We start from the raw sequence: 24516 nt of genomic DNA on the forward strand, positions 1-24516 counted from the left end.
AGAAGTACCGGTCCAAATAACTTTTCGATTAAAATTCATTTTAACTAATAATTTTAAATATTTTCCAACCAAATTAACTTTCCAAAATAAATTAATAATTATATTTTATTTAATAAATACTATGTTTATGCACATATAAAACATTAATACTTACCTTTCCTCCTTCGCCGCCTCTTGAGCCTCTCCAAATCACAATTGCCCTCAGCTAGTACACTTCTGTCTTTCTTTTTATATTTTTTTTCTCTCTATAAATTGACTCTCCGCTTCGTTTCATCACATAGCTCAACATCTCTTATCCTCGTGGACGATTGCTACACTGGTAATTAAGGAAGATGGCGACGCTCAGCGCTGCAGCAGCCACAGTCGACGGAACGGGCTCCAGGACGCTCCATGTAATCCCACTACTCGATCGGTTTATTTAATTTGGCGCCATAACACCATGGCATGCATGTATCTGATTATATTTGTGATAATCGTACGTGTACTGCAGGCTAATTCGCCAGACAGCAAGAAGATCGTCGGCGTTTTCTACAAGGCCAACGAGTACGCTTCCCTGAATCCTGAATTTGTAGGGTGCGCGGAAGCCGCCTTGGGCATTCGGGATTGGCTAGAATCGAAAGGCCACCAGTACATTGTAACTGATGACAAAGAAGGCCCTAATTGCGGTTCGTATGCTTAATTTCTCTGATTGTTAGTCATCGAATTGGAACGGATATTGGGCTAATTTAATTTAGCTGCTTCATTTTCTCCTGGCAGAGTTAGAGAAACACATTCACGACATGCATGTTTTGATCACGACTCCCTTCCATCCGGTTTACGTGACTGCGGAGAAGATAAAGAAAGCCAAAAACCTGCAACTTCTTCTGACCGCTGGGGTTGGCTCGGACCACATCGATCTGAAAGCGGCAGCCGACGCAGGAATCAATGTAGTAGAAATCAGCGGAAGCAATGCTGTCTCGGTGGCAGAGGATGAATTGATGCGAATTCTCATCCTCGTCCGGAACTTCTTGCCTGGTTATCATCAGGTGATCGACGGTGACTGGAACGTCGCAGGCATCGCGCACAGGGCTTACGATCTTGAGGGTAAGACTGTCGGCATTATCGGGGCGGGGCGCATCGGGAAGCTTTTGCTTCAGCGTCTGAAGCCTTTCAACTGCAATCTGCTTTACCATGACCGCCTCATGATTTCACCTGAACTGGAGAAAGAGACAGGAGCTAAGTTTGAGGAAGATCTTGATGAAATTCTCCCAAAGTGCGACGTCGTCGTCATAAACACGCCTCTTACCGAGAAAACCAGGTTTCATTTTTATTTTTTATTTTTTGTTCCTTCCGATGACTGATTAGACATTGGATCGACGACTCCAGAAATTAATGCTCTCTCTGTTTACTTCAGAGGAATGTTTGATAAGGAGAGGATCGGGAAGTTGAAGAAGGGAGTTCTCATCGTGAATAATGCTCGAGCTGCTATCATGGACACCCAAGCAGTCGTAGATGCTTGCTCTAGTGGGCACATTGCAGGTTTGTATGATAACTATTAGATCCGATAAAAAATGAATCAGAACATTTATTTTTTTTATTTTATTGCTAAATAAATGAATCCATCCATCTTGCTCTGATCATTCAGGTTATAGTGGCGACGTTTGGAATCCCCAGCCAGCTCCCAGAGATCATCCATGGAGGTACATACCAAACCACGCAATGACTCCCCATGTATCTGGCACCACCATTAACAGTCAAGTAGGTTTTCTTGGCAGTTTCTTCGCCCACATTCAATTTGCTTCTTCTTTCCTTGGAAAATTTTGTTGGACTTGATGATTAATTAACATGGTTAAATTATCTAAATTGTGCAGCTGAGATATGCGGATGGAGTGAAAGACACACTCGATAAATACTTCAAAGGAGAGGAATTTCCAGCTCAAAACTACATTGTCAAGGAGGGAAAGCTTGCGAGCCAATACCAATGAAACGAATGATGACCCCTCTTTTATATATCTTCTCAGTTCAAGAATGTTTGCATGTTGAGTTATGCAGTTTCTGCAACTAGTAATACAATAAGAGGAGATGATTTGTTGCTTTGATCATTACGCTTGACCAGAAACGACTTTTATATATTGATTATTATATTGAGACGATACTAAATGTAATAATTAAAACATATTAAAGGTTTTTAATTTACCATAGTCCAGTTAATCTAAGGATATGATTAAAGAGTAATTTTTTTTATTAATTAAAAAAGTATCTTTAAATCTATTTTTCTTTTTTTTAAAAAAAAATAACCCTAAAAAAAAGTAGTTAAACAGGGGAATAAATAATTTGACTAATCTTATTTATAAGAAAGTTCACTAAAAGGAAAAAATCTATATTTTTTTAAAAAGAAAAATAAAAGAAAAATCATTTTGAAAAGTATTTAACAATGTCAAAACAATTATACTTATATATATTTATATATTTCTAATTCATTAAATTATTATAAGCGTAATAAACAATAATTAAAATCTGAAAGTATAAAAAAATTAAAATTAACTACATCAATAAAAATACGAGCCTAAATCTAAATTTGTATAAAAAAATATTTTATTAAAGTATTTAAAAAAATTGTTCATGTGGTAAATAATAGTAAAGTATTAAAAATCTCAGCCCTATGTTGATATTCATATTGCTAATAATCAGTATTATTATGTGAATACCGAAAAGAACTATTACAATTAATTATAAAAAATTAATCTTCTTATATTTTTATTTGTAAAATCATATATCAATCTTTCATAATTATTCTAGAGATGTAGGGATCCTTGTCGATATATTACAGTCGGATCCTGTAATACGTTACTTCCGAGGAATAATTTAAGATAAGCACAATATTTTAATTGATTTATTCATTGAACATTTATTATAATTTAATGCTGGCTGGTAAGCTAATACAACCCTCTTCTTTTATCTGGGCTTGAGACCGATTATGACTTTTTCGTCATGGGCAGAATTTCAAACTAGTAAAAATTAAAAAAAAAATTATGGATCAAATTTAATTTTAACCTATAAAAATTAAAAATTAATAGTCCAATCTAAATTCCACAAATAAAAAATTAAAAATTATTAGCCAAATTTAATTTAGTTAGTAAATAATGTGAAGTACCGGTCAAAATAACTTTTTGTTTAAAATTCATTTTAACTAATAATTTTAAATATTTTCCAACCAAATTAACTTTCCAAAATAAATTAATAATTATATTTTATTTAATAAATACTATATTTATGTATATATAATACATTAATACTTACCTTTCCACTTTCGCCGCCCGCCCCTTGAGCCTCTCTAATTCACAATTGCCTTCAGCTAGTACACTTCTGTCTTTGTTTTTGTCTTTTTTTTTTCTCTCTCTATAAATTGACTCTCCGCTTCGTTTCATCACATAGCTCAACATCTCTTATCCTCATACACGATTGCTACACTGGTAATTAAGGAAGATGGCGACGCTCAGCGCTGCAGCAGCCACAGTTGACGGAACGGGCTCCAGGACGCTCCATGTAATCCCACTACTCGATCGGGTTATTTAATTCGACGCCATAACACCATGGCATGCATGTATCTGATTATATTTGTGATAACCGTACGTGTACTGCAGGCTAATTCGCCAGACAGCAAGAAGATCGTCGGCGTTTTCTACAAGGCCAACGAATGCGCTTCCCTGAATCCTGAATTTGTAGGGTGCGCAGAAGCCGCCTTGGGCATTCGGGACTGGCTAGAATCGAAAGGCCACCGGTACATTGTAACTGATGACAAAGAAGGCCCAAATTGCGGTTCGTATGCTTAATTTCTCTGATTGTTAGTCATCGAATTGGAACGGATATTGGGCTAATTTAATTTAGCTGCTTCATTTTCTCATGGCAGAGTTAGAGAAACACATTCACGACATGCATGTTTTGATCACGACTCCCTTCCATCCGGTTTACGTGACCGCGGAGAAGATAAAGAAAGCCAAAAACCTGCAACTTCTTCTGACCGCTGGGGTTGGCTCGGACCACATCGATCTGAAAGCGACAGCCGACGCAGGAATCACTGTAGTAGAAATCAGCGGAAGCAATGCTGTCTCGGTGGCAGAGGATGAATTGATGTGAATTCTCATCCTCGTCCGGAACTTCTTGCCTGATTATCATCAGGTGATCGACGGTGATGGGAACGTCGCAGGCATCACGCACAGGACTTACCGATCGATACAGACATGTAAATAATGATCTAATGATTGAGGGAGATCAAACATCAAACGAGATATTTTATATCTATTAAAAATTGATGTCAATATTTATTAGAATAGATATTCATATAGATACCAACTACGTAAACTCGTGAAGCTAAATTAAATTTTTCATGATTTTATAATGTGGAGTACATATATTCAGACACGATTTTATCATTATTAACTAATTTAATCCTAACACATTTCTAACAAACAGCAAACAGTGGACATCGTCACCAGCACGCTATGCCCATGTAATATTTGTTGCGTCTATAACTATGTATAGAGAGAATAAATCTAAATAAATAAATAAATATATATATATATATATATATATATATATATATATATATATATATATATATATATATAATATCGGTGTGTAGTCAATCAGTCATTTTAATGGTTGTTCAGATGTCCAAATTCAATCAATCAGTGATTAATTTTGAAATGGAGACGAATTAATGAATGGAAGAGTGAGACTACGATACACCAGCTTCCATCGATGTCAGCCAGTGAAGCATAATATCGTCATCTCAAATAATTTAATATTGCCAGTACCACGCTAAATAATAAAATATAGATAAATAAGTTATGAAGATTATTCTCACAGAAAAATATATACATATTTAAAGTTTCCGTGCTACTCCAATTAGTATTCTCACTTGACGTAACTAAATAAATAATAAAGGGTTAGTAAAAACTAATTATAAAGAATTTGGTAATCCCAAAGTTAGGTGGTATATATCTACAGAAGCAATCACTTTCATAATAATTTTGGGTCAATTATATACTTGGTTATTTTAATTTTGGTGTGACTCGAAACCAAAATTTTAAATACACATGTGAATAAATAAAACTTCTTATTTTATTTGAAATTTCTTTTTAATAACATTAAATTAATCTTTATCAAGTAAGATTACATCATGATCGAATTTTCTTTTATTAACCTTCAGTTATTATTATGGTAAAAGATGAATATATTCATTTTCTTGTCAATCCATTTCAGAGTCAACACGTAAAAAGTAAATCATGGACGATTACTAACTTTTGAAATAATAACTAACACATAAAAAAAATATTTATCTCAATTTTATTGAGATTCAAACCTCAAATCTATTATGATAATATTTTATACGTTAAACATTAAACTCATTTAGGGGACTTGTTAACCTTCAATCATGCCCAAGACTACTTGCATGTCCACATGTACCGAGTCAACTCATCTGATCACACGCTTTCCCACCCACTCGTGGTACGTTTTCCTTCCTCTTTTACCCAAACGACAGACTTGCATGTCCATTTTCGATTCAACCTTTGATTAAAAAGATTTGGCAGCATTTGCCCCCCGGAATGATAAATTGATAGAATTTTCCAAGTAACGAGAATTTAATTTCTATGTATTCCGGCTTAAATATCATGGACAGTTAAGTCATCCTCCTCGCTAGTCTAGGGACGAATTGATAGACGTATTAGAGGTGAACAAATTACTTTTTATCACATGGACAGTTAAGTCACTGAATAATGAGCAGGCTAGCATGGACATTCTCCTGAGATTGTTAGTGAGAAGATGAAGAACATAAAAAGTACTTAAAAAGAGGGTCAAAATGGCACCGGGATGAATCCTGATAGATCATTTCAATGTTCAAATTAGGTTTACTTAGCTATCAAACTAGAGAAGGTAGAAGAATAAAAAGAAGAGCTTAATGGGCTGAAGAGTCCTTTGCACTTACCTTTTCTAATATTTATATAGCTGTCAGAAGAATATCTTCACGTCAAACGCTGTATTCTCCTCCATCGTCGTTCTAGTATGAGCTCATGAAGGGATCAGATTTGACAGCCGTTAATTATCTCTTTATTCATCAAATGTCATGTGTTTAAAGGAGAATAACTAAAAGATTAGATATGATACTACTTGACCATTTCTCCATTCATCTGGTGTCATGTGTTCTAAAATATTCATTGTTGTTATCTGCATCTCTCAAAAGAAATTGTCTCGTTAATGAGACAATTATGTTGCCTCCTTATGCACATTCTCCTCACACATTTTCAGCGGGTCACATAGGGTGTGAGTTTGATTCGAGGATGGATGAGAAAATGAGATTGATATTGAGTAATCTTGAGGATAGACGAAGTCAATAACTGAAACAGATGCAGGGAGGATGTTGAGATTTGAGGCCAAGGTATAGATGATGCCGGGACCTGAGGCTGAGGCATGGATGTGTAGAAATTAATAGGTAGAGAAAAAAAAATAATATAAAGCTTTTTGATCATCTTATTACTAAAGCCAATAGACTTATTTATATAAATTGTCTACAACAATAATGGAAAGATTAAATAAGGCATACAATCATAATAATATAATAGACTTGGAAATATTATTTTTCCTGTTTGATTCATGTCGATCTTGATTGTGTGTCAAATATAATAAATCTTAATTGATTGAAATTAATTAGAGATTATTTCCATTGTTGTCTTTATCCCCTGTGACAAACTCAACTGGAGTACCTGAACGTTGAGTTTGAATGCTAACTTGGTGAAATGTGTTGGAGACCATTGGGGGTCGGCTAGAAGGCGGTTTGAATAGCCATACACAATATAAAAACAAAACTCTTCTCGGGCTTTAAAAGAACACTTGCGTAAATTAAATAAAGAAAGAAACTAAAAAGACGAGGCTCACGGATTTGACTTGGTTACAACTGGGGAGGTTGTTAATCCAACGAATGGATTATACTAAGTATCTCATTCAGGCAAAGAAGCCTCTTACAGCAGTGAAAGCACAAAAATGAGAAGTTAAACTAAAAGAAGAGTGCACAAGTGTTGTAATGCCAATTGCTTATTGATTGAAAAGCTTCTGGACCAAGGCTGTATTTATAGCCTTGGTCGGGGCGCCTGAAGGGTTTCAGGCACCTAGAAGGGGATAAAACTTTATCCCCTTCGCAACGGATCACGGTCAAACGTGATCTGGTTAAAGTCGCATTCCGAGAGCTCGGAAGGGTTCTGAGCGCCCGGACTGGTCGAGGCGCCCGGATTGATTCGTGGCGCTTGGACCCTTAAAGTCAACATTGTTGACTTTTTACGGTCCGGGCTCTCTGCTCCGATTCTGCTCACCTCGATCCAGATCTTCCGCTCTGCTTGCTTGAGTGATTTCGGCCAACCGAAATAAGGCTCACCCGAACCCAATTTCGGCCTTCTCGAGCAACCTTCCGCTCCAGCTTCTCGTCCCTTGGAAACGTCGCGCGCTTCCTTCTCATCCATCCACGTACTCTTCCCAGCACTTCGTCCCTCGGACGCACCGAGCCCGTCGGCTCTCTCTCGTGCCGTCCTTCTCGCTAGTTGCGTCTTTTATTCGACTTCTTGTGTTCCTAAGCTCCTGCACACTTAGATACAAGGTTAAAACACCACAGGACCTAACCTAACTTGGTTGATCACATCAAAACAACCTTGGGGTTCCAACAATCTCCCCCTTTTTGATGTGAGCAACCCAAGTTAAGATAGGGTAAAGAGACATAAAATTAAAATAATATATTCAACAATAAAGTGCAAAAATAATAAAAAATTGAATCTCTCTCCCTTAGACTTAAACTTTTTCTTCTCCCTCTTTGATCACATAAAAATGGGGTACCAAGAAAAATCTAAGGGTAGAAAATTTTGAAATAACTCTATCAAATTTTGAAAACTTTGAAAATTTTGATAATACTGAAAATTTTGTAAAAATTTCTAAGTAAAAAAAAATCAAGCAGAAAAATATTTTTGACTAACTATTTAAATCAAAAAAAAATTGAGAAAGTTTGCTAAGTTTTTGCAAGCAAAAATATTTTTGAGAATTTTCTAAGAGAAAAAAAATCTAAGTTAGATATTTTTGCTAAATATTTTTGAGACATTTCCAAGTAAGAAAAATATTTGAAAATTTTTTAAAGCATTAACTAATCCCAATTTAATGCTTTATCAGTTAGTCAATTAAATATTTTATTTTAATATTTTGGCTTCTAGGCTGTGGCGAGACACTAGGCCTTCTTGATTATTGGATCATCAACCACTTCTAGACAAAGCCTTATAAAGAAATTAAACATTTAATGAATTCTCTAAAAGCCCTAAAATTTTTAATTAAGATAAGACTTTGGAACCTAGTAAAGATTCCTTCCGACTGGGTTAACTAGTAATTTCTTTGGAATGTATTTCTCAGAAATTTTCCTAATTTGTCCTTTGTGATATCTAAAGTATCAATTTAGACTGTTAAATTTTCTATAACTTGTATTAGATGAGCATACAAGATTTTTAAAGTTATTTATTTCTTTTTGTAAATTATCATTTTCTACTTTTATTTTGTCAAATTCTTCTAATGGACAAGATTTTGCTAGAATTACTTTTAAATTTCTAACTTCTTTTTCCAATTTGCAGCAATCTTTAGTTAATAGTTTAACAAATTCGATCTTGTTTTCCGTGCTCCCCTTGAATTGCTGCTTTCTTTCGACGTAGCTCCCCCGCTTCATCGATGCTCTCGATGCTCATTTTGGACGAGCTTGAATCGTAGTCCTCGTCTTGATGACTTGCCATTAATGCAAGTCCGGAGAAGGCCTCGACTTCCGATTCGGACGACGTATCATCCCACGTCACTTTTAGTGTCTTGAGCTTGTTTGTTTGGACAGACTTCTTTCCTTTGTCCTTGTCCTTGTTCCTTAGCTTGGGGCAATTGTCTTTAACGTGTCCTTCTTCGTTTCAGTGGTAGTACTTGATTGTCCTTTTCTTTCTACCTTGCGGATGATTAGTTTTCCTTGAATTAAATAACTTTTTAAAGCGCCTTACCATCATTACCATTTCCTCGTCGTCGAGAGAAGATTCTGACTCATGTTCGTCTCTCTTTGCCTTGAGGGTGATGTTGTGCTTCGGCTCCTTCATACCTGCACATCTCGATTCATGCACTTTAAACGTAGAAAATAATTTTTCTAAGGTAATAGTTTCTAAGTCCTTAGAGATATAAAAAGCATCTACTAGTGAAGTCCATTTCATATTCCTAGGGAATGCATTTAACACGTACCTTAGCGAATCTCGGTTACTTACCTTTTCTCCGAGATTCGATAGTCTAGTGATGAGCTCCTTAATCCTCGAGTGAAGATGCGTAATTGTTTCGTCTTCTTTAAGCCGAAAGTTGGGTAGCTGGTTGCAAAGTAAGTTCCATCTCGTGAGCTTGGCTTCAGACGTCCTTTCGTGTAGCTCAAGGAACTCCTCCCAAAGCTCCTTTGCTGAATCATAGTTGCCGATCCGGTTGATTTCTTGTGGTGGAAGGACGCTCAGTAGATGGAACTCTGCTTTGCCGTTTGTCACGTAGTTGGCCTACTCCTTTTTTGTCCACTGTATTTTTCCTTACCTTCTGGTGCTATAAAATCAAATTCCATTATTAGAAGTAAATCGAAATCAGTTTTAAAAAATACCTGCATTCACTTTTTCCAGCTAGCGAACTCCCCCTCGAACTTTGGCGGATATATGCTTGGTCTGGCCATCGTCTTTGCTTCGATCGGCGGTTAGTCCTCCTGAAGCGTCCTGGCTCCGATATCACTTGTTGGAGACCGTTGGGGGCCGGTTAGAAGGAGGTTTGAATAGCCCTACACAATATAAAAACAAAACCCTTCTCGGACTTTAAAAGAACACTTGCGTAAATTAAATAAAGAAAGAAACTAAAAAGACGAGGCTCACGGATTTGACTTGGTTACAATCGGGGAAGTTGTTAATCCAATGAATGGATTGTACTAAGTATCTCCTTTAGGCAGAGAAGCCTCTTACAGCAGTGAAAGCACAGAAATGAGAAGCTAAACTAAAAGAAGAACGCACAAGTGTTGTAATGCTAATCGCTTATTGATTGAAAAGCTTCTGGACCAAGATTGTATTTATGGCCTTGGTCGGAGCGCCTAGAGGGTTCCAGGCACCTAGAAGGGGATAAAACTTTATCCCCTTCGCAACGGATCCTGGTCAAATGTGATCTGGTCAAAGTCACATTCCAGGAGCTCGGAAGGGTTTCGGGCGCCCGGACCCTTAAAGTCAACCCTTAAAGTCAACATTGTTGACTTTTTGCAATCTGGGCTCTCAGCTCCGGTTCTGCTCGCCTCAATCTAGATCTTCCACTCTACTCGCTTGATTTTGGCCAACCGAAATAAGGCTCACTCAAACCCAACTTCGGCTTTCTCGAGCAACCTTTCGCTCTGTCTGCTCATCCCTCGGAAACGTCGCACACTTCCTTCTCATCCGCCCGCGTACTCTTCCGCAGCACCTCATCCCTCGGACGGACCGAGCCCGTCAACTCTCTCCCATGTCGTCCTTCAAGCTAGCTGCGTCTTTTGCTCGATTTCTTGTGTTCCTAAGCTCCTGCACACTTAAACACAAGGTTAAAACACCACAGGACCTAACCTAACTTGGTTGATCACATCAAAACAACCTTGAGGTTCCAACAAAATGTTGTCTAGATAATGACTTGGTAAATATATCAGCAATTTGATCTTTCATAGAGATATAAGAAATCGAAAGTTGTTGAGTCACCACACGCTCGCGAACAAAATGAAAATCAATCTCTACATGCTTGGTTTGAGCATGAAAAATAGGATTTACTATGAGATAAGTTTCTCAAATATTATCACACCATATTTTAGGCGAGCTTGAGCGCACTATACTAATGGTGGAGGATTTGTTGATAGTGTGTGTTATAAATTTCGGAGGTGTTTTAGCGAAAGCACAGTGAGCTCATAACCCACAGAGTCATCCCTTACGGTTGGAAATTTGTTCTAATACTGAGATGGATTAGTATATGAGTGTGCTACTTAATTGTTATCCTTGTATGAGGAGCCGTGAGTTGAGCAGTAAATTTGGGGATCAAATTTTTATTAGTATGAGAGAATGTAAAATACAATACCTAAATAATAATTAAATAATAAGGTTATTTGAGAAATAATCTTATTAGATTTTTCGAAAAATTTTAGAATTTTTTTTGAGATTTAAATAAAGGCCTTATGACCCGTTTTAAGAGATAAAGTTATTGGACTAAAAGCCTGTTTGAATACCCTAAGTGGGAGTTGATTGAGGAGTTAACTTAAGAGTTTAATTAAGTTAACCTAAGTGTTTAAATCCTTAAATTCCCGATTCCTTCTCATTCTCTCCTCACCCCTGATCCTTTCTCCTCCTCCTTTGCCGTTTCTCTCCTTCCCCCTCTCTGTGCTGTCGCCGGCTATCACAGGTCATCGCCCGTCGCCGGTTACCATGAGAGCCACTTCCTCTCTTCATCTCCGGCGTAGACCCGCATCAAAGCATTTTCCATGTTCTCACCGATTCTCTCCTTCTCCAAGCTGATTTGTCGTCGCGTCTCCTCGTCGACAATGGCCGCTATCTTCCTCTCTTGACCATGAGTAGCAAGTACTCACCGGAAGCCAAGCACGCGAGCCGGTGACAGGGGTAGGCTTCCCGAGCCTTTCTCCGATCCATTTCCTTGTGTCATTGTTGATCATAGTCTGACGCTGGTTGCCAGTCACCGTGACTGACCGCGAGATGTGCTGCTAGGCGGCAACGATCTCCACCGCAACCACTCTCGTGCCCTAGCCTTGATCCTTCTTTGGCTGAGCTCTCCCTCTACCTGAATCATCACCACTGCACCTCCTTTTCTTTGATCGTTGCTGATGTCTTAGCTACAACCGACGCCGATCCTTTCCTTCGAGTCGGTGCCCTAGTGCTATCGTCATTCTGTCTTCTGGTCGGCTCACCACCATGGCAGTGAACGTCTAGTAGGAACAAGGTAACGAGTGGAGGAATTTGGGATTTTGCTTTGATTGTAATGGATATGGATTGTTTTGGAATGTGTGTAGTTGTTGGATCAGCCATTGCAACTCCAACCTTGCTTCCAGTAGCAGCTTCACACTATCTTCAACTATGAATTTCCAGTAGCAAGTTCCTTCGGTCGTGGGTTAACAACAGTGCAATTAGATTTGGATAAGTCATGGAGGTAATTTCTTATATGAATTGGATTCGATTTTAGTTGTGGAATGATTATAATTTGTGTAATTGGGAGTGATTGAATAATATGATTTTATGTTTGTCGTTAGGATCATTGGATTGATTATCAGATTTGGAGTGTTTGATTATTGATTGAGGATTATTAGGTATGTTAGATTTATGTTGTGTTGACTTGTTAGTAAATGGATTGCTACACAGATCAATTAAGGAGTTGATAATGTTGGGTTAAACCTAATTCAATCAAGGAATTGATATTAGTTGGAATTAATCATTAATTAGGATTAAACTAGATTAACTCTAATTTAGGTGATTAATCAATGATCGTATTTCAATTAGGGTTACCCTAAATAAGTTTGGGGATTTGATTTAGCTATTTAATTCATATGTAATTAGTTAAATTTGTATATCATGTATTGCAAGACGTTGATTCGAGACGAACGTCTCGACATGGGATTGTTTAGTACGATCGACAAATAAAGGCAAGTACTTCTTACCTTGCTTCTTAGTTCTTTGACCGTAGTGCATGAACTATTATTCGAATAGTTGTTGTATTTACCTTGACTCCACTCATATTTTTCTTGTGCTTGATACTTATCCACTCAATCTTTGAGATAATCGATTTAATACCTATACAGTCTCTTGTTGACTTCCATGATATTTAGCAGATACTAGATACCATATTTACTTGCTTTGATTGTTGTTTATTTACATACCTTATTGAGCATGCTGGCTTCTTATAACATGCCTGGTTTCTATTTATATATATGATGACTGATGTATCTTGCGCATCATATCATTACATGCATACTGACGACCATTGTCTCCCTTGTGGTGTGAGAGAGTCATCAGTCAAGGCCGCACACTTGGCCACTCATGGGCAGTGGTAGCTAGAGTGTGTCGCTTGTCCTTGTTGGTTGCTACTTAGAATATTGTACCAGTTCCTCTGTATAAAAATTTTGTACAAGTCCTGAATCTTTCCTAACAACCTATTGTGTTCTTTAGAAATTAAATTTGAAATCGCAAACAGAACTTAACATTATTGATTCCAAATTCAACTTATCTGTTCTTAGAGGTTTAAACTTGGATTACAAACGATGCTTAACATTATTAATCCAAATCCACCTATGTTACAAATTCGATTAAATATTTATTTCAGAGATCGAGTTCTAGGTTAAACATGGTGAGACACTAGACTTTCTTGGGTATGGGATCATCCACCACTTCCTAGACAAAGCCTTTCAACAAAATTCAATATTTAATCTCCTTATAGTAACCCTAGGTTTAACCATTAAGAACAATCGAATCACAAGATCAAAAAACAAAAGAAATACAAAATCGAAACATAAATTCGATAGCTTAGAATTGTTAGCCTCTTGTGTTTGGTATTTCAAGATCTAAACAAAAGAATAAACTAGTTATGATGCGAAAACTAATAACTAGTTATATCTTTTGTAACTTATAGACCTCACGATCTTCTATAGTATTCCTCTTCTTATCTCGGATGTCATGTGGGCGACGATCTACCGATACAAGAATCCACACAAGCCTCCTTCTTCTCCTTGCAAGTTTCAGCCACCAACTCTGTTGGAGCAATCCCAATGGTCCGTGTGACCATGTGTTTTGGTGTTTGGGCAAAGGGTTTAAGTAAGGTTAACCCTTGTATTTGATATGTGTACTTGAGTTTTGCAGGACTGCAGGATACACATGTGACCCAGGTTGATGGCTTCGGGTCTGGTGAAGGATGGCATTGGGGACGAGCCGCGTGCTTGTATGCATCCGAGGGACCGTGGACAAGGCAACAAGGACAAGGGCCGAGGGAAGCGACTTCGAGGCATACGCGAAGGATGACATTGGGGACGAGCCGCGGGCTTGGATACATTCGAGGGACGAGAACCAAAGGAAGTAGGCTTGAAGGCAAGAGGTCAAGGTTGCAAAGAAGCGTCAAGTGAGTCATAAGGGTGAGGGTTCGAGTGCTGAGAGATTGTACTCGGGGTAAAATCCTAAGTTTAGGGTTTACTGTAGCAGGTACTGTAGCAGCATTGTAACAATTACTGTAGTAGTCGACTGCTGTTTTTAACAGTTGACTAGTGTAGTCAACTATGCAGTCGACTGGTATCAAACAGAATGTTTCTGTTCTCTCGGTTTGTGTGGAGCAATCGACTGCTAGTTTTGGCAGTCGACTGGTATCGAGCTATTGGGATGTAACGGTCAAATTTCCACAGAGGACAGTCGACTGCTAATTTTAGCAGTCGACTAATAGGTGGCGTTTCCAACCCGTGACCTATATAACCAAGCCTTGGGAGCTTGATTATAGTTGACAAAATTAGTGATGGTAAATCCTAATTAGTAGTCTACTAGTCTCAAGAGTCTTGGTTGGTGTTGTCGGTAGATTTCTCCACCCACAAGGAGCGACTTGAGATAGCCGGAGTTTGCCGGGGGTTAATCCACCAACGGATAAGGATCGTCCACCTCAAGGACACGCCGTGGAGTAGGAGCCCTAATCTCCGAACCACGTTAAATGAACGTGTTAGCGGTTTGCATTTCCTTTCTTAGTTTTAGTCTTTAGCTTGTTTGTTTTGTTTGTATTCCGCTGTGCAAGCTAACATTATAGGAAGCTATCAAATTTGGGAGTGCCATCTATCCAACCCCCCTTCAAGCCGGTCGTCCGATCCCCCTACAAGTGGTATCAGAGCGAGGTCGCACTTCACCGGACTAATCGCCGAGAAGAGCAAATACAAGAAGATGACCGACTTGATTGAACCGCCGAAGTTTGAAGGTGGAGGCTTATGGGACATCACCTATTGGATGATGAAGATGGAGGTCTTCTTCAATACAGATTGGGATACCATGATGGTGATCAAGGAACCGTTCGAAGTCCCGAAAGACAAGAAAGGGAAGAAGCTCCGACCACGATATTGGGCGGAGGAGCAAATTAACCTCAAGATCGGAGGCAAACAATAAGGTAATATCAATTTTAATTGATATGTTGCCTTCTAATGTGATGAGGTGTGTAGGTGAGTACGAGAATGCTCACAATTTGTGGAGTAAGATAAAGAAGGTTCAATGGGAAGAACTCATGCCTACACACGAAGAGGAAAAATCCGAAGAAAAGGATGAAGTGGTCCAAGAGGAGAAGAAGGACCAATCGGATGTGGAGACCAATTCAACATCAAAAGAAGAAGAGGAAGTGAATTTGGTCACGCCTGAGGAGAAGGAGGATGAAGAGAGGCCATCCACAAGTGTGGATGAGGAAAATGAGACATCATCCACATCCTCAAGGGTTGAAGAAGAATCCAAGTCAAGCGAAGAAGAGGTCTTGGAGGTCAACCTAGTAAGCACCTCCACCGAAGCAAAGTCAAAAGACAACGTCATTTGCTTCGGGTGCAATGAGAAGGGGCACTACAAGAGTAAGTGTCCATTGGGTAAGAAGAAGGTAACTCTTAAACTCATTCAAGTTAATTTAAACACTAACAAGGGTTGTAGGAATGAAGAAGGTCAAAGAAGGAGAATGCGCATTGTATGCTTCACATGTGGAGAGAAGGGGCACGACTACACAAAATGCCCCAAGAAAAGGGAGATCAAGAAGCTTGCGCAATTAAAGAAATGGGAGAAAGAGAATAAGAAGAAAAGCTCAAGTCAAGGGGGAGCTTTAAGGGTAAGGGAGGTATACCGTAACTTGAATTGCAATTCAAGGTTTAATTCTTTTACACCCATGCATGCTAAAAATAATTGCTATTATTTACCCATGCATAACTTTGGTTTCAAATATCATGATAGAAGTAGGGTTAATGTAGATCAAAACCCTAGGAAATTTATTCACGATAAGTCTAGAAACGGTAGACCTAAGGAGACCCAAGGCATTAATCTCAAGAAGAGGAGACATAGACCTAGAAAGGGTAGGTCTAGGAATGTCATGGTAGACATGTTGACTCTAGGGTTAGGAACCTAGAGAGGGAAAATCAAGCCTTGAAGACAAAGCTTGATCATTTAGAGAAAATCCTAGAAAGATTCAATGTTGGATTTAAGGGTTTAGGCATGGTGTTGGGTAGTCAAAGACCCAACAATGATAAATCGGGTCTAGGATACCGATCTAGGGTCTCCAATGCTAAGGGAAAGTTTTATATTAGGGTTGGATATGACTATAGCAAGGAGAAACCAATAAATGACAAGGAAAAGCCATTTAAAGGTAAGGAGAAATTAACCAAGGACAAGGTGTCTAATGTTAAGAAGGTTAGGTTTGTAGGCCAAGTGTCACCGGAGGTGTACTGATGTGCCCTAGCGATTGTCGATGAGTCACCTTGTGAGGTGACTATAGCTAAGAGCTCTAGGGGAGCTCAAAGAGTCAATTTGGGACCCCTGGCCAATGGATCTCAAGTGGGTTTTACTTGGGAGTCTAGAGGGGTCATGAAATGTGCCAAGTGGTTTGGAGACGGACTTGAGTCTCAAACTTAGGGTTTTGGCATAATTGGGTTGTGTTTCATGCAAGAAATATGACATTGGGGTCATATTGCATGATAATTAGTTTTGGATGTATAAATGTCATATAAACCAATGCTAGGGATGCATTGTGGGTTAGTATGGGCAAATACATCAAGAGGAAGCCAAAACTAGGACTTTAGGTCAAGGTTCAATTGAATTTTTAGCTAGTTTTGTGTTTTATGTCAATCTTAGGATTTGTAATAAATATATTTATATATATATATTTTCCCCAAGTAGATATTGATAAAATAGATCTCTCCACAAAATTTGAGATTTTGTAGAGGTTTGTGAAATTTTTGGCGTATTTCTGAAAGTGGGTCAAAAAGGTTGATTTTTGCCAACATAGTGTACCAGTCGACTGGTACAGTTAACAGTCGACTGGTAACATACAGAATGTTTCTGTAAGCTCGTTTTCATGGAGACAGTCGACTGGTACTTATGGCAGTCGGCTGATACCAGCCTGAAACTATTTTTCAGCGTTGTTTGTGACTGTGTCAACTCGTTTAGATGTATGAGATCCATAGGGGATTAATACATGAGTTTAGGGTCAGTTGGATGATAAGTTTTCAACAATTGGGATATTGTTTGAAAGTTTTTTAGATGTTAGACAAAGGGGGAGAAGTAAGGTTTAGTTGGGAAAACTTTAGTACTTTTGGTAAGGGGAGCCTTGTGATAGGTTCTTAAATATCCCTGTTGGAAATTTCTACCTCAATGGGGAGCTTAGGTGTAGAGAGAGCTTTGGGATAGGTTCTAATGTATGTTGCATTATTTTTGATTTGGCGTTGTAAGTCCAAGTGTGTAGCCTTGGCATTGTAAGTCCATTCGACGGTGTAAGTCTAAGTGTGTAGCTTTGGCATCGTAAATCCATTCGGCGGTGTAAGTCCAAGTGTGTAGCCTTGGCAACGCAAGTCCATTCGGCGAAGTAAGTCCAAGTGTGTAGCCTTGGCAACGTAAGTCCATTCGGCGAAGTAAGTCCAAGTGTGTAGCCTTGGCATCATAAGTCCATTGTTTTTAGCATATTTCTTTGCTATTATGTTTTTCCTAACTTAAATGTATTGCCAAACATCAAAAAGGGGGAGATTGTTAGAGCAATCCCAATGGCCCGTTTGACCATGTGTTTTGGTGTTTGGGAAAGGGTTTAAGTTAGGTTCACCCTTGTATTTGATATGTGTACTTGAGTTGTGCAGGACTGTAGGATACACATATAACTCAGGTTGATGTCTTCGGGTCCAGTGAAGGATGACATTGGGGGCAAGCCGCGGGCTTATATGCATCCGAGGGACCATGGACAACGCAGCAAGGACAAGGGCCGAGGGAAGCGACTTTAAGGCATACGCAAAGGATGACATTGGGGACGAGCCGCGAGCTTGGATGCATCCGAGGGACGAGAGCCAAAGGAAGTAGGCTTGAAGGCAAGAGGTCAAGGCTGCAAAGAAGCTTTAAGTGAGTCATAAGGGTGAGGGTTCGAGTGCTGAGAGATTGTACTCGGGGTAAAATCCTAAGTTTAGGGCTTACTGTAGCAGGTACTGTAGTAATTACTGTAGCAGTCGACTGCTGTTTTCAACAGTCGATTGGTGTAGTCGACTGGCAGCGAACAGAATGTTTCTGTTCACTCGGTTTGTGTGGAGCAGTCGACTGCTAGTTTTGGTAGTCGACCGATATCGAGCTGTTGGGATGTAACGGTCGAATTTCCACAGAGGCAGTCGACTGCTAGTTTTAGCAGTCGACTGGTAGGCGGGGTTTCCAACCCGTGGCCTATATAACCAAGCCTTGGGAGCTTGGTTATAGTTGACGAAATTAATGGTGGTAAACCCTAATTAGTAGTCTACTAGTCTCAAGAGTCTTGGTTGGTGTTGTCGTGAGGTTTCTCCACCCACAAGGAGCGACTTGAGATAGCCGGAGTTTGCCGGGGGCTAATCCATCGACGGATAGGGATCACCCACCTCAAGGACACGTCGTGGAGTAGGAGCACTAATCTCCGAACCACGTTAAACGAACGTGTTAGCGGTTTACATTTCCTTTCTTAGTTTTTAGTCTTTAGCTTGTTTGTTTTGTTTGTATTCCCCTGCGCAAGATAACATTGTAGGAAGCTATCGAATTTGGAGGTGTCGTTTATCCAACCCCCCTTTAAGCCGGTCGTCCGATCCCCCTACAAACTCTTCTTCAAGGGAAGCTTTCTTTCTCTTCTTCTTCTCCACAAGCAACCGGCCACCAAGATAAAGTAAGACCTCCAAGTGTCGCCGGCCTCAACAAAAGGAAAAGAGAGGAGAGGGTCGGCCACCACCAAGGTAAGGAGAGGAGAGAAATAATAGATGTCTTGTAAGGTGAGGCACCTCTACCCTCTCTTTTATATATTCCTTGGTCTTGGCAAATAAGGAAAGTTTTAAACATAATTAAAACTTCTTTATTTTCCTTGCCTATGGTTAATAAGGAAAATTTAATTAAAATTTCCTCTTTATCCATCTTGTGGTCGACTCCTACCAATCCTCCAAATAAGGAAAGTTTTAAACATAAAATTAAAACTTCCTAATTTGTTTCCGAAAATTTTTAAAATAAAAATTTCTCTTTTAAACATTCCCTTCATGATTGGTTATAAAAAGAAACTTTTATAAATTAAAATCTCTCTATTAAAACATGTGGATGATTACAAAAATGAAAGTTTTCTCCAAAATTAAAATCTTTCTTTTAACTACAAATAAGGAAAGAAACCTTTCTCTTAATCCTTTGTAGAAACTATAAAAAGGAAAATTTTAATTTTAAAACTCTCTTTTAAATCATGGCTTCCACATAAGGAAAGATTTTAAAATTAAAATCCCTTTTATTTTTATTGTGGCCGACCACCTACTTGGGCTCCAAGCTAGGGTCGACCACCTACTTGAACCCATCTCTCCTTGGTTTGGCCAACCCTAGCTTGGGCTCAAAGCTAGGCTTGGCCGGTCACCTTAAGGTGGGTAAGAAGTTAGGTTTAGGTGGGTATAAGACTTTATAAATAAGCGGCTACGATAGAGACCGAGAGGAGAAATTGGTTTTGGTCTCCCGATGAACTTGAGCTTCCTGTGTTCGCCCCGAACACCCAACTCGAGTTCATCAATAATAACTCATACCACTAAAGAGTTATTATTGAACTACCGCACCAATCCCATATTACTATATGAGCTCCTTCTTATCATGAGTGTGTTAATCTCCCTGTATTTAAGATATCAAATGTCCACTAATTAAATGAGTTACTGACAACTCACTTAATTAATATCTAGCTCCAAGAGTAGTACCACTCAACTTTATCGTCATGTCAGACTAAGTCCACCTGCAGGGTTTACATGACAATCCTTATGAGCTCCTCTTGGGGACATCATCAACCTAGATTCCTAGGACACAATTTTCTTTTATAATCAACAACACACACTATAAATAATATTATTTCTCAACTTATTGGGCCTATTGATTTATCGAATTAAATCACACCCTTTAATAAATTAAAGAAATAAATACTAAATATATGTGCTTGTTATTATATCAGGATTAAGAGCACACACTTCTATAATAACAAAGGTTTTGTTCTTTTATGCAGTCAATATAAAAAGAAACTACCTTAAATGGTCATGCTCAATACACTCAGAGTGTACTAGTGTAATTTTATAGTCAAGATAAACTAATACCAAATTACACTATGACTGTTCCAATGGTTTGTTCCCATCTATCTTAGTCGTGAGCTACTATTTATAATTTATAAGAAACTGATAACATGATTTTCTGTGTGTGACACCACACACCATGTTGTCTACAATATAAATTAATTGAACAACTACACTTAGCATATAAATGTAGACATTTGACCAATATGGTTCTTTATTTCAAAATAAATATTTACAAAAAGCTAGACTTTTAGTATACACTCTAACAATCTCCCACTTATACTAAAAGACTATGCTGTCATAAACGCTGCCATACATTTGATTCCCATTCCTTCAACATGCCGATCGAAAGCTTTCGTCGGAAGGGCCTTAGTGAAAGGATCTGCCAGGTTATCTGCTGATGCAATCTTGGCGACAACAACTTCTCCTCGCTTTTCGATATCTCGTATCAGGTGGTACTTGCGTTCTATGTGTTTACTCGTCTTATGGGCTCGTGGTTCCTTCGAGTTTGCTACTGCACCACTATTATCACAATAAATTGTGATGATTTTGGGCAAACCAGGAATCACATCTAAGTCTATTAGAAAGTTCCTGAGCCATACAACCTCTTTGGCTGCCTCAGAGGCTGCCACATACTCAACTTCCATGGTTGAGTCCGAGACACATTTCTGCTTAACACTCCTCCATGTTATGGCTCCACCTCCTAAAGTAAACACATAGCCTAATGTAGATGATCCTGTCCGAATGCTGAATCAACGGACGGTGGCCACATGGCGCTCCCCGGCTGCTGACGTGGATCTTCGACTGGTTGCACGAACCTCCGGCGAACCTGCACAGAAGTCGGGCCGGGAAGGGGTTCCCGGCGGCGACCCTTCGACGCTCAAGTCAGGCAAGCAAGTAGTGAAAAAAGTGGCTCCCAAGGTGTCCCACGCGTACCTCTGGCGAAGTATAGGGCTCTTTATATAGAGCGGTGAAAGAGCTCCTGCACGTCCACCGAGGCGTATACGTGTCCGCAGCCCATACCTCGGTATGTGTCTGTCAGAAAGCTTACTTGACGCCATACTGCTACAGTCCAAGCACGTCTTCGATGGGACAACAGAACACCTCATTGTCAGACTCGGAGTATGGCCTAGCCATAGGACTTGACAGCTGTCATAAGATGTTCTTGTCCTTCTTTACCGACCACAGGCCGGGGCGTCCGTCTGGCCGGCGGGACGAGGCGTCCGTCCGGCCAGCATTCCTCTTACACCCGGCCGGACGGCCCTTACATCATGTCCGGCCTTCCCTCTTCATCGGCATGCTGGGGAGATCTTCGGTAAGATGTTATATAGGGACTACTAGCAGTATGTTACATTGTCTTCGGACGATCATGACGTCCGCTCGGCCCTTTGTTACTGTTCAATCGAGCGCCGGAACCCCGATCCCTTTCAGGGCGCCTTTTTATTATCGGATGTTCATCGGTCGGCCGGTCGAGAGGCCGACTCATCCTTCTCCGGTCGATCGGTCGGTCTGCCCTTTTCTCATGAGTCCGGTCGGCTCACCCTTCTCCGATGGACCACCTGGCCCTTTGACTTCCACGTGGCGTTGACCCCTCGCTATGGGGTCCCGTGTTCTAACCGCCGGATCACTTGCCTTCCCCTTAAGTCTAGTCGAAGGAGGTGAAGTCCGACTAACTGGACTGCCGATCTGACCGAGTAACGACTGATACATTAGTCCGCTCGGCCAGGATCATGGATGCTCATCCGTTCGGCGGTATCTTGCCCGTGCCTTGTATTGCCTTGGAATTCATGCCGAATCCTCTTCTGTACTGCTAACCATGTGCGTTGCGTGTGATACAGGGCGCTCATTAAATGTAACCCGTATCTTGCTGATACGTGGCAATCTTACTTTTGTCAGGGTATGGCAGTGGCGTCACCTCCGATGGGACAACCGCCGTTTGAAATGAACGGCTGGATGATGACCTCGTTCTTCACAACCTGAATCGGACGGCTAAGGCCGTATGGGGCAAACGTTATAAATCTCGCGGCCCCCTCTCTCCGCCACCTTCTTCTTCATCGACCTTCGACCCCCCGCTGTTGTTTCTGCTCTGGCGATCCTTATTCCTCGCCCGTTTGGTGCGCTCACCATCTTCTTCCTTTCCTCGATCTTTCTTGTACCCATAAGCCTTCCTTTTCAACTCCCCTCCTCCTGTATTGCTTTCTTTTTCATTCTGTCGGCATTTTCTTTTAGTTTTTCTGTCAATATCTCTTCTGTTTCGACCATGGCGAGTACTTCTACGCCTACAGTCGGCGCTCCTAGTCTCTGGTATACGACTATGGAGAGCCGATTCGATGAAGAAGACGCACTGCGTCTCATTCGAGCGTATGAAATTCCGGCTGACCATGAGATAGTTGTAGCTACTCCTTCCGATCGGCCTAATGATCCGCCGCCCGGCACCATTTGCTTCTTCCGTGATCAATTTTTGGCCGGGCTGCGCTTTCCTCCACATTCGTTCATCATCAAAATATGCAACCACTTTCGCCTCCCGCTCGGCCAATTAATCCCGAACTCGATTAGGTTGCTGAGCGGGGTGATAGTCCTTTTCAAGTTGAATGATATCCCCTTGGACCCCCAAATCTTCCACTATTTCTTCTACCCAAAACAATCCGAGTGGGGGACCTTCATATTTCAATCTAGGTCGGGTTTCATCCTATTTACCAACATGACGAGCTCCAATAAGCATTGGAAGGAGCATTTCTTTTTTATGCGTCTCCCTGAACGGCCGACCTTCCGAACGAAGTGGCAGACGACGGTGCCGAATCAACCGGGTCTTGGCAAATTCAAGAGCCATCCGGCGTATCTTTATGCGGCCAACCAGCTGGTCGGCCAACGTTATGATATCGACAAGTTGCTCCTTCCTGGAGTAATGTATATATTTGGCTTGTCTCCCATCCAAGACGATCTGCCTTGTAGCATGAGTAAGCGATTCTTATCCCCCCTTTTTCTTTTGTTCTAACTGATTTATTCTTTGTTTCTGCAGCTGAAGTTATGTGGCGTGCTAAGGCAACCGAAAAGCTCAAGCTGAAAGCCGCCCATATTGAGGCGGTGAAGGACAAGGAAGCGGCCGAACGGGGGCTGGTCCTGACCGACCCTACAACTGAAGGGAGCGAGGGAACTCAAGTTGCTCCCGAGGCTTCGGCCGCCCGCGTCTCCACTGACGAGGCCGCGGCCAATATCACAACATCTGCCCAGGCCGAGGAAGAAGGCCGATCGGCTGACGAGGCACCTTTGGTGACTCGAAAGCGCCGGCGTCTGGAGCAAGCTCCTCAACCGATCTCATCAGATGGGCAGCCTTCCGAGCGGAGTGATGCAGCTCACGCGGTCTCTGAGGCAGTCTCTTCAGAGCACACTCCGACGCAGGTTGGACTACCCCCCGACTGTTTCCGAGATGCAGCCTTCCACTTCCCGGCCTCTACGTCGCCTCAAGCGACTAGGCGAGCGTCCTGCCCTGACCGACGAGCCTTCTGGCCAGGCCGCCGCGTCTCAGGAGGATCCAAGCGGCACGAGGGTGATCAAAACAGTTCTCCGCTTTCCTTCGGAGGAGTATCTATCGGTCGCCGATCGGCCCGCAGTCCCTGAACAACAAATAACCCTCACCGGCCCGGCCGCCAAAGTTTGGGAGGACGTGCGCATACGCGTCGCGCTCATGCCCCCCAGTCAGCTAGGGGACAGTAACCTGCAGCAGGCAACCGGGGTATGCCTTTTTGCTTTACTGATACTTTTTATTTTAGCTTTTAACTTAACTGTCTTTGTTCGCAGAGTTGGGTAGAGCAGATCACAGTTAGTAATCGACTGGCTGAGCTGGAGGACGAAATGAAAAAACTCAAACTTTCGGAGGCAAACCAAGGGCAATCCACTGCTGCTCTGGAGAAAAGCAAAAAGATTTTGGAAGCCGAACGGAAACGAGCTTCCGATCTGGCGAGCGAGGTCGCTCGGCTTGAAGTTGTGGTCAAACAACGGGATAAAGAGATCAAGACGGCGACCTCTCGGAAGCGCAAGGCCATTGACGACATGGATCTAATGAAGGTGGAGATCAGAGGGCTAGAGCAACGCGTCAAGGAGCTGGATACCCTCTTGGCCACCTAGAAGGAGGGCCGCTCGGCTGATCTGCTCAAATTTGAAGGAGACTTGAAGGATCT

General features: G+C 40.8%; 2 protein-coding genes across 2 annotated transcripts; both read left to right on the forward strand.

Moving 5' to 3' along the window:
- Positions 1 to 275: 275 nt before the first annotated feature.
- On the forward strand, positions 276 to 2082 carry LOC121983259 (formate dehydrogenase, mitochondrial-like). The gene is made up of 6 exons (XM_042536209.1): positions 276 to 392; positions 491 to 665; positions 757 to 1297; positions 1394 to 1518; positions 1625 to 1737; positions 1851 to 2082. The coding sequence occupies exons 1-6, from the start codon at positions 333 to 335 to the stop codon at positions 1962 to 1964; spliced, it is 1128 nt and encodes a 375-aa protein (XP_042392143.1). The 5' UTR covers positions 276 to 332; the 3' UTR covers positions 1965 to 2082.
- Positions 2083 to 3420: 1338 nt separating this feature from the next.
- On the forward strand, positions 3421 to 4331 carry LOC121983261 (formate dehydrogenase, chloroplastic/mitochondrial-like). The gene is made up of 3 exons (XM_042536210.1): positions 3421 to 3525; positions 3624 to 3798; positions 3890 to 4331. The coding sequence occupies exons 1-3, from the start codon at positions 3466 to 3468 to the stop codon at positions 4114 to 4116; spliced, it is 462 nt and encodes a 153-aa protein (XP_042392144.1). The 5' UTR covers positions 3421 to 3465; the 3' UTR covers positions 4117 to 4331.
- Positions 4332 to 24516: the final 20185 nt, after the last annotated feature.

This window comes from Zingiber officinale, chromosome 5A, assembly GCF_018446385.1.
Source record: "Zingiber officinale cultivar Zhangliang chromosome 5A, Zo_v1.1, whole genome shotgun sequence".
Lineage (NCBI taxonomy): Eukaryota > Viridiplantae > Streptophyta > Magnoliopsida > Zingiberales > Zingiberaceae > Zingiber > Zingiber officinale.

Coding starts and splice junctions, on each gene's coding strand:
- LOC121983261 (XM_042536210.1), top strand. CDS start 3,466: ATGGCGACGCTCAGCGCTGCAGCAGCCACAGTTGACGGAACGGGCTCC. Junction 3,526..3,623: donor CGGGCTCCAGGACGCTCCAT/GTAATCCCACTA, acceptor CGTGTACTGCAG/GCTAATTCGCCAGACAGCAA. Junction 3,799..3,889: donor CAAAGAAGGCCCAAATTGCG/GTTCGTATGCTT, acceptor TTCTCATGGCAG/AGTTAGAGAAACACATTCAC.
- LOC121983259 (XM_042536209.1), top strand. CDS start 333: ATGGCGACGCTCAGCGCTGCAGCAGCCACAGTCGACGGAACGGGCTCC. Junction 393..490: donor CGGGCTCCAGGACGCTCCAT/GTAATCCCACTA, acceptor CGTGTACTGCAG/GCTAATTCGCCAGACAGCAA. Junction 1,519..1,624: donor CTCTAGTGGGCACATTGCAG/GTTTGTATGATA, acceptor CTGATCATTCAG/GTTATAGTGGCGACGTTTGG.